The sequence below is a fragment of the Periplaneta americana genome, chromosome 12, assembly GCF_040183065.1.
Source record: "Periplaneta americana isolate PAMFEO1 chromosome 12, P.americana_PAMFEO1_priV1, whole genome shotgun sequence".
Taxonomy (NCBI): domain Eukaryota; kingdom Metazoa; phylum Arthropoda; class Insecta; order Blattodea; family Blattidae; genus Periplaneta; species Periplaneta americana.
In genome coordinates, this window is record NC_091128.1 from 163,281,625 (window position 1) to 163,294,715 (window position 13,091).

The following is a 13,091-nucleotide window of genomic DNA, read 5'->3' on the forward strand; positions in this document are numbered from 1 at the left end:
ACATGAAAAAAAAAATACAGGGACACTCAGCACTAATTTTAAATTGAGCTCTGGTGTGTATTTTCCATTGCACTTATCCAAGCTGTGATTAAAACAATACAATTAAGTCAAATTGAAAATTAAGTTTGAAGTTTCAGCAGTCCCGCAACATCGCCGCTAATACACTTTACTCGTGATACAGATGTAAGAGGTCAATTTGACGTGTCTAGGTAGGTGAGCTGCTCTCTGCCAAGACGTTGCCACTTGCATTGTGCAATGGGTTGAATTTAGAGGTTTTTAAAATTAAATTAAACTGTGCACCTATTGAAATACGCTAGAGATTCTTTATTAGATTTCCTATCGATATGGACAAAAATCACGATCCTACTCGCAATAGTTACCGAATAAGAGACTGTTAAAAACCTGGGAAAAAAAACTATGAACTTTCCACCAATGTGATATGATATTGTGACAGCTGCGTCGGGATTCGAACGCGTGTCCAACAGGGCTCGCGGGAGACGAAACGTTGGTCTCTTCGGTGTGGCGGACATAAGGGGAGCGTCTGCATGCCAAGAAGGCAAGGGGAGGTGCACTACAGCGCGAGGTGAAGGGGGGGGGACCCTCCCGAACAGAATCGTCCAGAAGTCTGTAGAAGTAGAAATTTCGAGCATCGTACTTTCTCGTAACTATGGTTTGGTTATAAATTACGACACGCGAGTGAACTTGAGCAGTTGTTGTTATAGTTGGTGGACAGCAAGCCAGCCAGTCTTGTGAAGCCAGCTTCGAGACCGGAGTTCGACTTGAGTGTGTCCGCAGCTGTGTGAGCGTCCGAAGTCCTGAGTTTGAGTGCAGTGGACCACAGTTGGGGGACCTGAGTTCGAAGTTCAGTGGACTGTCTCTGAAGGTCTTGGGTTCGAGATACTATGTGAACATTAGTTAAGATTAACAGTTCATTGTTGTTCTCAATAATTCAAGTAAATTGTCATTGTCGTCTGTGGAGTGCAATAACGAATACTATGTTACTGTGTGGAGTGGAAATCCCATTGTTGACGGAAGTGTTTACGTTCAATTATAGAAAGTAATTATTGTTGAAATAATAAAATTACATTCTTGTTTTGTAATAAAGTTACAATATTATAGTTTTTGATATATTCAACATGAGCTATTCGCTCTGGAAATCTGCAAGGCTATTTCACTTCCACCCTGTATATGATACAAGTTCGTAAAGGTCTCTTTTCGGCACAAACATACGAGGGCCAAAAAGATGAGTTTACGAATGTGTATCATACATTGTTTTTCTACAATATTTATTGTCGCTTTAACAACTTCCCCCCCCCCCCCGACATTCATATCCATAAGTCAATACTGGTCTTACGACAGATTTGTATATTTTGACTTTCGTTTCTGTTCTGAAATTTTTATTATTCCCAATTGTACTGTTTAGGGATCCAGATATTTTCTTTACATTTGCTTGATGACTACCAAAAACAGCAGTGGCTCACTAATGAAGTGGGGTGGAGAGTTTATGGATATAGAATTATGTTTGTCAGCAAGGTTGGTTCTGGGCGAAATTGGCGAAGAAATTGTTCTGAATTTGTTTTGTTTACTGAATGACTAAATGCTTCATAGAGTACAGAGTATGCTTACAGACTAATGGCAGCTCACCTACCTAGACACACCGAGTTGACCTCTTACATCTGTATCACGAGTAAAGTGTACACAGATATCCCCGGACTTTCAATGTTAATACAGTTTAATGGTCCTTGCGCATTGCTGTGGATGAATTTTGCTAATGCAACTTCTCCCCTCCCCCCATAATTAGAGATGATATGGTTTGAGAATAAGGTGCTTAGAAAAATATTTGGGACTAAGAGGGATGAAGTTACAGGAGAATGATGATTTGAGGCTGGTAAGCCTAATATAGTAATAAGCTGATGTCAGTGGCGGTTCCTCGGAGGAGGGAAGGGAGGAACGTCCTCCTCACATTTTTTTTCTTTTGAAAGTAAATACCAAATAAAATATGTGCCTTGAAATTCGAGGAAGATTCTATAATTTTTAAGTTCTCAGCTATAAGAAAACCTCGGTTGATCGAGTTTTAAACGACGAGCACTCATGTGCTGGTAGAAAACTGTGAGAAAGATGCGAGATTGTTTGTGTGGAGAAAAGTCAATTCATTCCTCCTTTACTGCAGTTAACACACATAGCCAGCAGCGCACTAGCGGCCAGAGAAAGAAGCAGGGTTTTAAAGCATGTAAATGAACGAAGAGGGAGGAGATCCTCCTCTGAATCAGCGCATGGGCGGGAAATAGAAACCGACTGGTCGTGCAGCAAGCTCGCTACTGCTGCCATCTAACGATTTTGCATTCAACCAGACTATAACACATCTAGGAGGAGACACAATAAAAACAGTTTTAACACAAAGCTATGAAAGATACCATATAAACTTTTTTAAAAATTATAAATATATATTATTCATTGCACTTTATATAGGCTACTATTCATGGTTTGAATCTTTCAAGGATATTTGGAAGTTAAAGTTGGGTTTATATAAAAACAAAGAGGAAGTAGTTTGTTCTACGTTAGTATCGCAGGTCTTTTGGCCTCTGAAATTCACTTCCATTCACTGTCTACTAGACAGGGCAACAGGCACAAGACCTGACATTCTTCAAAAGCATGTGATACTGATCTTGTAAAATGTACATGTGGCAACAAAGACCACGTGGGTGGGTGCAGTGTTCTCGCTTTCCTCAGATTATTTTCCATTCCCATTTCCGTAAAACGGTTCCGATTATGTGTTAGTAGCTGGTCTCTTCCAACACGTGTGATGCTGTAGTGTGCGCTAGAAATGCTGCGAGGTTGTGAATTTCCTTGTAATTATTAATTTGTGCAATTATTCAATAAAGAATGGAAGTGAAAACATAACATATTTTGTAAAATTTAGGAAACTCAGTTTACAAGAACAGATTATTGCTACACAGAAGGGAAGGCCAACCCCAACACTATCTGGTCTTAAATGTATGCATGTAGGCTAATTTATAGCATGTTTTATTCAAGAAGGTATCATTTCGTGCTGTTAACTTCTTTCCTCCTCTTAAGAAATACGCAGGAGCCGCCACTGGCTGATGCACATACCTGTGCCAGTACCACCTCCTTGACCTCCCACAGCTCCTCTTCAAGGAACAGTTCATGAGTCTGGTCAGCTGTCACTGCTGCTTTGCTTCCTCTTATCACATAGTCGGACTCTGAATCCAGGCTCACCTCTCCCATTTGTGTGATCACTAGACAAGTAACACACATTATCATGCAAGGGAGTCTTGTTTTCATTAAGGACAAATGCCATGTAAAAGATTTTTATTATCACGTCACTATTGTTGTTCAAGTCTTTGAAATCGAAACTATGCCGCACTTTAACTGCCATTTAGATCTCCGTCACCTCCACTTGGAGTGCTTCGTTATTGCCGGATCTTAGTTAATGGTAGCAACAATTAGAATATTTTTCTAGGAAAAACTAGATGTGGCAATGCTGCACATGTTTAAAGTGGGGCAGGTGACTAAAATAATAAAATTATTATTTGTACAAGTAATAATGCAACTGGAATCGGCAGCTCACAAACAAATGCCTCTTGTCCATAATGAAAACAAGATTACTATACAGCATGTTCAATGATGATAGAAAGTCTGCTTTTGTACCACTGGCTATAATCTCCTTACAACATACTGACAGTTTTACTTGTTTCTTCTCTCTCGTTGGTCATAATAATGCTGTAAGTCAGAAATTAATTAACTTATTTTTATAGCAACCATATTTTCATGGAATTATAGGACAAATTAAATTTGAATTATATATATAGCTCCCACAAAAGACCTTTCAGATTTTGAACACATGTAACTTATGTTTAATGAAACTCAGATACATAAAAGGGGCCCTGTAAGTATATATATATATATATATGTTGTTGTTGTTTTCTAATGCCAGGCGTTTGACAATAAAGTCATTTGACCTCTTGCACTCCAATATTTTTCAAAGATATTATCATGGCCAGCCACTGAAGCACAGATTTTGAGGTATTCCGAATCCATTTCTTGGTTTGAGTTGCACAATGGGCAGTTAGGGGACTGATATATTCCAATTCTATGCAGGTGTTTGGCCAAACAATCATGGCCTGTTGCCAATCTAAATGCAGCTACAGACGATTTTCGTGGTAAATCGGGAATTAACTGTGGATTTTGATGCAGAGAGTTCCATTTTTTTCCTTGAGATTGTGTTATCAAATTTTGTTTGTTGAAGTCTAAGTATGTAGATTTAATAAATATTTTCACAGAGTAATACGTAGATTTAGTAACAGGTCTGTAAGTAGCAGTGCTGCCCTTCTTTGCTAAAGCATCTGCATTCTCGTTTCCCAGGATTCCACAATGGGATGGTATCCATTGGAATAAAATTCTTTTATTGAGTGATATTAATTGAGAGAGCATTTTAGTTATTTCTGCTGTTTGAGATGAAGGTGTGTGTTTAGAGACTATTGATAGAATAGCTGCTTTGGAGTCTGACAATATAACTGCATTTTTAAATTTATTCATGTGGCATAGAAGATTCCTGAGACTTTCACTTATTGCAATGATTTCATATATATATATATATATATATATATATGTACAACGAGTGTTACGCTCATGCACTAATTTTCACGAGTTATAAACATGTTACATACAACGTTTTATGCTATTCTACCATGAAAATATGTAAAAAAAAAATATTATAAATTTACAGAATGTAATGTTGTGACGTAGTAGAGACATCAGTACTGGATAAGATGTTATATATTGCATGGTTGCTAAGTAACCGTTTCTAAGACCATGTTATTTTGTTGTTTTGAAGCTTTTTCTAACAGGTACGTTGTATAAAATTGTGTTGTGAAGGCGGTGATGACATCATGGAATACTAGTTGTTTGGTGATCTTTTCTGGCATCATTTCCATAATTAGGCCAATTGTGCACGATTTATAGCGTCATAACAAGCGTGTTTTAATGCTAGAATTGCATAAAAGTAATTTAAAATAAATCTCATAGCATTATTAATACTTAACATTTAGTTTGTATTCATTCAAAAACGGAAACTTTTACATATTGAAAACCTTTACAAAACAGGTTGAAAATTAATGAGAATTTGCTTCTGTAGATTGCACTTTAAAATATTTACGGTAATTAGAACAACCTTCATAGCATCATAGTCCTATTCACATTTATCTTTTACTTTGCATTTATTATAAAAATGTTATATAATTGAGAATGATACAGGAATTTTAGCAGTAATATGCAATTAATGGATGGGTGAATGAATTAATCCTTATGAAATAGGGGAAAACGTGAGACAGACTGTAGAGAATGTGAGTAAGATACGAGAGACCTGGCAATCTGAAACACATCTAACCAAACCAAAGAAACAAACTAATGTTTCTCCTCCAAATCTTTTTCATAATACTTACTTACTTACTTACAAATGGCTTTTAAGGAACCCGAAGGTTCATTGCCGCCCTCACATAAGCCCGCCATCGGTCCCTATCCTGTGCAAGATTAATCCAGTCTCTATCATCATACCCCACCTCCCTCAAATCCATTTTAATATTATCCTCCCATCTACGTCTCGGCCTCCCTAAAGGTCTTTTTCCCTCCGGTCTCCCAACTAACACTCTATATGCATTTCTGGATTCGCCCATAAGTGCTAGATGCCCTGCCCATCTCAAACGTCTGGATTTAATGTTCCTAATTATGTCAGGTGAAGAATACAATGCGTGCAGTTCTGTGTTGTGTAACTTTCTCCATTCTCCTGTAACTTCATCCCGCTTAGCCCCAAATATTTTCCTAAGCACCTTATTCTCAAACACGCTTAACCCATGTTCCTCTCTCAGAGTGAGAGTCCAAGTTTCACAACCATAAAGAACAACCGGTAATATAACTGTTTTATAAATTCTAACTTTCAGATTTTTGGACAGCAGACTGGATGATAAGAGCTTCTCAACCGAATAATAACAGGCATTTCCCATATTTATTCTGTGTTTAATTTCCTCCCTAGTGTCATTTATATTTGTTACTGTTGCTCCAAGATATTTGAATTTTTCCACTTCTTCGAAGGGTAAATCTCCAATTTTTATATTTCCATTTCGTACAATATTCTGGTCACGAGACATAATCATATACTTTGTCTTTTCGGGATTTACTTCCAAACCGATCGCTTTACTTGCTTCAAGTAAAATTTCCGTGTTTTCCCTAATAGTTTGTGTATTTCCTCCTAACATATTCATGTCATCCGCATAGACAAGAAGCTGATGTAACCCGTTCAATTCCAAACCCTGCCTGTTATCCTGAACTTTCCTAATGGATTGTGGGTCCCTATCACCATGGTATGGCACGTCCTCAGGTTGTGGATAGAGGAGACGGCCTCCAGATATGGAGGGTAGCTGCGAATATATTGAATAAGCAGTCGTGGACAGCCGATAAGGGGTGGTCCTTCCAGCTTAGGCATTGGGCAAAGGGCTAACAACCCATCACTGTAAAAAAACAGCTTGTTACGAATCCCTACAATAAGCCTCTTTTTCATAATATAAAACGAAATTTCATTAATAGTGAATGAAAGCATCAAACCTGATTCCGTATCATCAGCAGTTGCAGAATCGTCACCAAGCTTAACAATTTCATGATGTGAAGCTGTTGCTCGATTCGAAACTGGAGTTGGAGGCTTCAGCGTGTTCAGATTGGATAATCGATTATAATTCGGTCTTTGATATACATCGTTCCTCCTCCTGGCCATCAACCACGGGTCCTGTTGAAACTCCTCACATCTTGTTCTGCTCTGGGCATGTCTGTCTGGGTCCCACTTCCAGTTCTGCCTGCCCTGAGTTCTCTCTGCTCCATTCCAGTTGGTGTTCGCAGTCTCCCTCTCTCTGTGTTCCTGTTTCTTGCTCAGCTCGTTACTGGAGCTGTGTTCTGACACTTTATCAGTCACGTGCAGATTCCTCTGTGAATATGAACCTTGGCGACTGGAGGAAGATACATTGTTGCGTTCCTGTCTTGAATTATCGTTGTGATTGTATTCTCTCTGTCTTCTATAGGAATACCCATTGTTTCTTCTGTCTCCACGATAATCATGATGGCTCCTCATATGCCCTCTCCCTCGGCCAGGATAGCTTGACCGCCGATGTCCATATCTGGAGAAAAGAAAATATACACTCAGGGACAAAAAATCACGGACACCTCTGTATGTGATAATATGTATATAATTGGTAATTTATGGTACAAGAGAGTAAAATTAGATTTTTGCGCCTGAGGCGAAGCTGAGGATGATAATTTCCACAAGTGCTGTCTGTTTATTATTGGAGGTTTGACTGTTATTCATAGTTTATTTGCGTTTATTAATCACACTCAAATCTTACAGCAAATTGGAAATTCCTTGTACCTTTTTGTAGTACTAGAACATAGATCACTAAGGAGCGGATTCCTATGTAATTAAATATTCTTTTTGCGTGTGATAAAACACAATTAACAAAGTTAAAAATTCCGAACATGTAGTTTCAAGTTTAAAACCCGAATTTTATTTCACATAAAAACACATATTTTCAGGAAATCTATTATAAGCACATAAATCTTGGAGTTTTTTTACTTAAGTATTTTTTACAAGAACTTTTAAATATTTTTAAACTAAATCAATTATATCACTCAGAAGTACGTTATCTCTTTTAGGAATTCTTGGTTGCTTCGTGTCTCTAAGTGCTCTGTGGTGTATCCGTGATCCATTTTCGTAATAGTATCGCCACAAGTTCTGAGAACTACTAGACAGCATATCAGTGTTATTATATGAGAATAAATTAACATGGACAAGGAGGAGAGATCTTGCAACACATAATTAGGAATTGTTGCTGAAGATGATTTCATTCTACGCTTTGTTTGTGAAACACAACAGATAAGAGCTCGGGTATGAACATTATTTAATTTAAACAAATCTCTCGCTCATGTATATCGAGTATATCTTGTTGTGATTCTCTGTTATCGGGCTTTGTCAATCGATATCCTTCAAGATATATTGAAATATGGTTATTTAAAAAACGATCTGGCTTTTCTATTAGCAAATTTAAGCTTTTTGTGTGACACCATAACAAAACTCGAAACATCCAAAAACCTGTTGTCTGAAACAGAGAGGTGCGTGCCGTGGAAATTAAACTAGACTCGCTACCAGGTTCAGAAGCACAATTACTAAGGGACAAATTCCAGAATGTGTTTGGGAAAAACAGTGGATATAAAAAAATGTGTAAAGTTGCTAAAGTATTGGAGGATGTGCCTGTAGGTGAAATTGACAGTGTATGTGTTTGTGAGATTCCTCTCTTTAAATATGCACGTCTGACGTCCTGTGATGTGGAAAGATCGTTTTCATAGTATAAGTCGTTGTTCAGAGATAATCGGCATGCATTTGTGATGGAGAATTTGGAGATGACCTTTGTTGTTCACTGCAATTCTCGGCCAACTACTAGCACTCAAGTGTGGTTGGTGAGTACCTAGTAACATTTTTTTTTTTTCAAGCTAAGTAAGGTATTTTTGTCGTATTTAAAATAAATATTTTTTTAGCAAATATTTTCGTACTTTTTAGCACATAAAAATCCGCTCCCTAAGCCACCGGCGTGGCTCAGTCGGTTAAGGCGCTTGCCTGCCGGTCTGAAGTTGCATTCGGGTGCGGGTTCGATCCCCTCTTGGGCTGATTACCTGGTTGGGTTTTTTCCGAGGTTTTCCCCAACCGTAATGTGAATACAAGGTAATCTCTGGCGAATCCTCGGCCTCATCTCGCCAAATATCATCTCGCTATCACCAATCTCATCGACGCTAAATAACCTAGTAGTTGATACAGCGTCGTTAAATAACCAACTAAAATAAAAAAAAAATCCGCTCCCTATAGATCACAATGCTGGAATACATTGTCACTGGAGGACAGAGAATACTTGTATTTTAAGTGGGAAGATTGGAATGCAGTTCTTACTTGAAGCTTCCTCTGCGATCAGCTGTTCTTTCCTCCTGTTTACCAGTTAGAATAGATAGACATTTCTCCAGCAATTCTTTCCATTTGCACTTCTTATCAGTGATCAGAAACCACAATACTGGGGACAAAGAGAATTCAAAGATATGCAGTGCACAAGAAACAAACATTATAATTTTAAAAACTAATCTCATATCTGTCATGTATATATTTAATTATGTACCGGTACGTAAAGGAAACTTAATTATAAATGATTCTAGTTGAATCGTCAGTAATTAGTGTGTACGTCAGGAGTTGAAACAAGTCCGCAACACAACATCTGCAAAACGATCCACAAGAAGCTTCTGTGAAATAGCTTTTAAAACAGATCTTGATTCGTTAAAATTTAAATATAGGTATGGATTTGGAAAACAATAGAGCATGTGAAATGGACAGACAGAACAAAAATGAAGCTGTGTTGGAAAGAGTGGGTGACGAAATAATGATGCTGAAACTGATCAGGAAGAGGAAAAGAAATTGGTTGAGTCACTGGCTGAGAAGAAATTTCGTACTGAAGGATGCACTGGAAGGAATGGTGAACGGGAGAAAAGTTCGGGGCAGAAGAAGATATCAGATGATAGACGATATTAGGATATGTGGATCATATGCGGAGATAAAGAGGAAAGCAGAAAGTAAGAAAGATTCGAGGGAGCTGGGTTTGCAGTGAAAGACCTGCCCTTGGGCAGAACACTGTGAATGAATAGTTCATATTTTGGCTCGAAGGCGAACTGTTAGTGAAATGGCTAGAGTGTCGGCTATCCACGGTGGTGACACAGGTTTGAGTGAGTCCAGACAGGTCCAACTGAAATTCTGGTGGACAAAGACAGTGATTGGTGGTAGGTTTTCGGGGGGTACTCCCGTTTCCCCTACCAGCATTCAACCACTGCTCCATTAATCATCATCATGCAGTGCTATTAGTTCGCCTCCCATGATGCACCCAAGGCAATAGCTATGGGCGGCTAAAAGAACTACAGCTTTAGTGCATCAACCAATGATTACAAAAAATACGCTTGACGCTGCAATATCAGAGTGTTTACCGAAAATATGAAACAGAAATTAATTAATTCCTAGTTATCACAACTTAATAATTATGCCTACTACTGTTGCGCTCGGGCACGGGTTCACTCCCCACTTGGGCTGATTACCTGGTTGGGTTTTTTTCCGAGGTTTTCTCCAACCGTAAGGTGAATGTCAGGTAATCTATGGCGAATCCTCGGCCTCATCTCGCTAGCACCAATCTCATCGACACTAAATAACCTCGTAGTTGATAGAGCGTCGTTAAATAACCAGCAAAAAAAAAAAACACATAGGTACACCCTGACAAAGGTTTCAGTGTCTACAAGAAATTCAGTTATACTTATTTGCCAACAGGGGCAGAGGGACAAGTGGTAAGCTCATCGCTTTAAATGCCACCTAGTATGCAGCTAAGGTATTACTAGAACATCAGAAAGGAGAAGTTTGGTCCAAAGGCTCTAATTTAAGCTTGGAGTTCAGTCCCACATTGGTATCCATAATAAGAGTGACAATAACCAGTAAATGTCACAGCTGAAATAGAGCACATAATATTGGACATCCTTTTACCTCTTGAGACTCTTCTGTTCTCTGTCCAGTTTTTAATATCTTCCTTTTCTTCCAGTATTGTCTGCAAAATCATAATCATTGTCTCCATCTCCTTCTCCATTGAATCCTTGCAATCATAGAGGCAACCTGCATAAATGTGCACAAAGCGTTCCAGTTTCCCTGTAAACACAGAGACAATGAATATAAAAAACCAGAACACTCACGACACATCAAGTATGCTAGTGCTGCATTTATTGTATGCTAAATGTGCGTGTCCACCAAGCGTGCAAAACGTTGCAAAGGTTAGGAAATGTTTGCAAACTCATACTGTCAGCTTACTTGTAAACACCTCGAAAGTCCACTTCTCATGAATGTTGGATTATGGGTGAAATCTGTGAGAAAACCTCGTAAGTCTACAAATGTTGTTCTATACTGTTCTATTCTGTGGTTTTTTCCTAAATTAGGATTTAGAGGATGGCGAAAAAACCACGTCGAAACAAGTCAGATGATTTCTCAACAGAATTTATATTAACACAGTGAAGTAGTCATTATTGTTCAATAACGTTCATCAGTGATTATACAGGGTGATTTACGAGGATTTACCGTCCCTTACGGAGCTTATTTTCGAAAACATTCTCAGCAAAAAATGTCATATAAACATTTGTCCTAATCTCAATATTTTCAAAATTACACTAATTTGAAGTTGTTTGTAAAATACCTTTATTCTTGAGTTTTAAGAGTAAAAGAATATTAGAGATAAAGAATCAACTATTCAGGAATATCATTTCTTTAATTAACTAATATTCTGAAGCTAAAAATGTGTTGTGAATTCCGTTCCTTCGTACAGATTTTTTTTTTTTTTTTTTTTCGATTTTTAACTGCAAAATCACATTTTCTTACGCATTTATCACAACAATAATTGTTGCAAATCACGCCACTCTTGTAAATTCTGTAAGACTGTACATTAGGATACATAATTAAACTGTAAAGAATCAAGTTCCTAAAGTCGTATGATTTGTAACAATTTTTATGATAAGTGCGTAAGAATGATGTCATTTTCAGTTAAAAATTGAAAAATAAAATCTGTGCAAAGCAATTAATAACATGTTTAGCTTCATAACACTAGTCAATTAAAGAAATGACACTTCTGAATAGTTCATTCTTTATTTGTAATATTTTTTACTCATAAAACTAAAGAAAAAAGGTATTTTACTAACGATTTCAAATTAATGTAACTCTGAAAATATTGTGATTAGGACAAATGTTTATTTGACATTTTTGCTAGAATGTCTTCGGAAATAAGCTCCATAAGTGACGGTAAATCTTCATGAATCACCCTGTATAAATATTAAAAGAGTGTATCCAAGAATGAAGAATTATTTTGTATTTGAAATTAGTTGCTTGGAAAGTAAAAATATACTTAATACTGCTACAGGGATCCCTTGTTGCCAATCTAACTTCGAAGGAATAACAGCAAAGATGTATCTTAGCTAGAGAAGATTACTTTGAAGATGGATATGCTTATGGTGGCACAACCATAGCATCAGTGTCCACAAAATTACTGTCTCTACTATGTATTTAGCATGTATAAAATTTGTATGTTATACATTACCAAGAAGAGCTATGTCAAACTGATGTCTCGTGAAGAACTTGACAACGTCTTTAGAGTTCTTAGACAAGCACAGCAGCAGCTCCAGGTAAGCAATTCGGATTCCGACTTCTGGGTACTGTAAACAAATAATTATAAAATTTGTAGAATATTAATTATTGGCGACCTGCGGACTAGCATAGCTCCATCACCAAACGAAATGCAGAACAGAGTTACAAAATTAAGTATTTGCAGGTAATGCTTCTGAAACAGCATCACACTCTGGTCATTTTTATGGGCTGCTGAACATGCCCTAAAACCCAGGATCTCTACTGGCTCTTGCTTCACAGAATCTTTCCTTAGCATTTAAGCGAACTTTGCTCTTAATCAGAAATTAAATGCATGAAAAAAATATGATGTAATGTTATGTATGTATGTATGTAGGGGAACATGGGGCAGGACGGGGTAGTTAATGTTTGAATGTTTTTATTTGGTATCAAATAATGTAAATGTATGGGTTTTATGACATATATGCTTTTATTACACTGTAAACAAGTAAAAAAATATATATATATGCACTTCGAGTGAAATCCGGTCATTATAACCTTAAAATAAATTAGTTTTTCAAAATGTGTGTTTTGCCCCATTCTGCCCCACGTATGGGGCAAAATGGGGTATCTATTTTTTTTAATAATTCAATGGCAAAAGTGACAAAAATTATATACTGAAAGTGTGAATACTACAACATTTTACAAGTTTACTTGAGAAAAAGTCATTCGCAAAATACGCAAATGTGCGTGGCATCCTCGTCTTCACTGTCTACTCCTGCGCAACAATTGTGAGCCCATTTCAGACATGATACGCATCTAATCCAACCTTCTTCTGACAAACAACAGAACGAACAACCCA

The 13,091-nt window shown here is 37.4% G+C and overlaps 1 protein-coding gene across 4 annotated transcripts in view; it reads right to left on the minus strand.

Annotated features, from left to right (window-relative positions):
- Positions 1-13,091, minus strand: part of LOC138711128 (uncharacterized) — a 35,128-nt gene that overhangs the window by 6,728 nt on the left and 15,309 nt on the right. For 3 of the 4 annotated variants that reach the window (XM_069842471.1, XM_069842473.1, XM_069842472.1), the window contains exons 5-9: positions 12,207-12,321; positions 10,616-10,774; positions 8,999-9,116; positions 6,619-7,181; positions 3,112-3,257 (exon numbers count right to left, since the gene is read on the minus strand). In XM_069842471.1, the coding sequence (XP_069698572.1) occupies positions 3,112-3,257; positions 6,619-7,181; positions 8,999-9,116; positions 10,616-10,774; positions 12,207-12,321 (1,101 nt within the window). The remainder of the gene's footprint in view (positions 1-3,111; positions 3,258-6,618; positions 7,182-8,998; positions 9,117-10,615; positions 10,775-12,206; positions 12,322-13,091) is intronic. The other variant, XM_069842474.1, reaches the window with a different exon arrangement.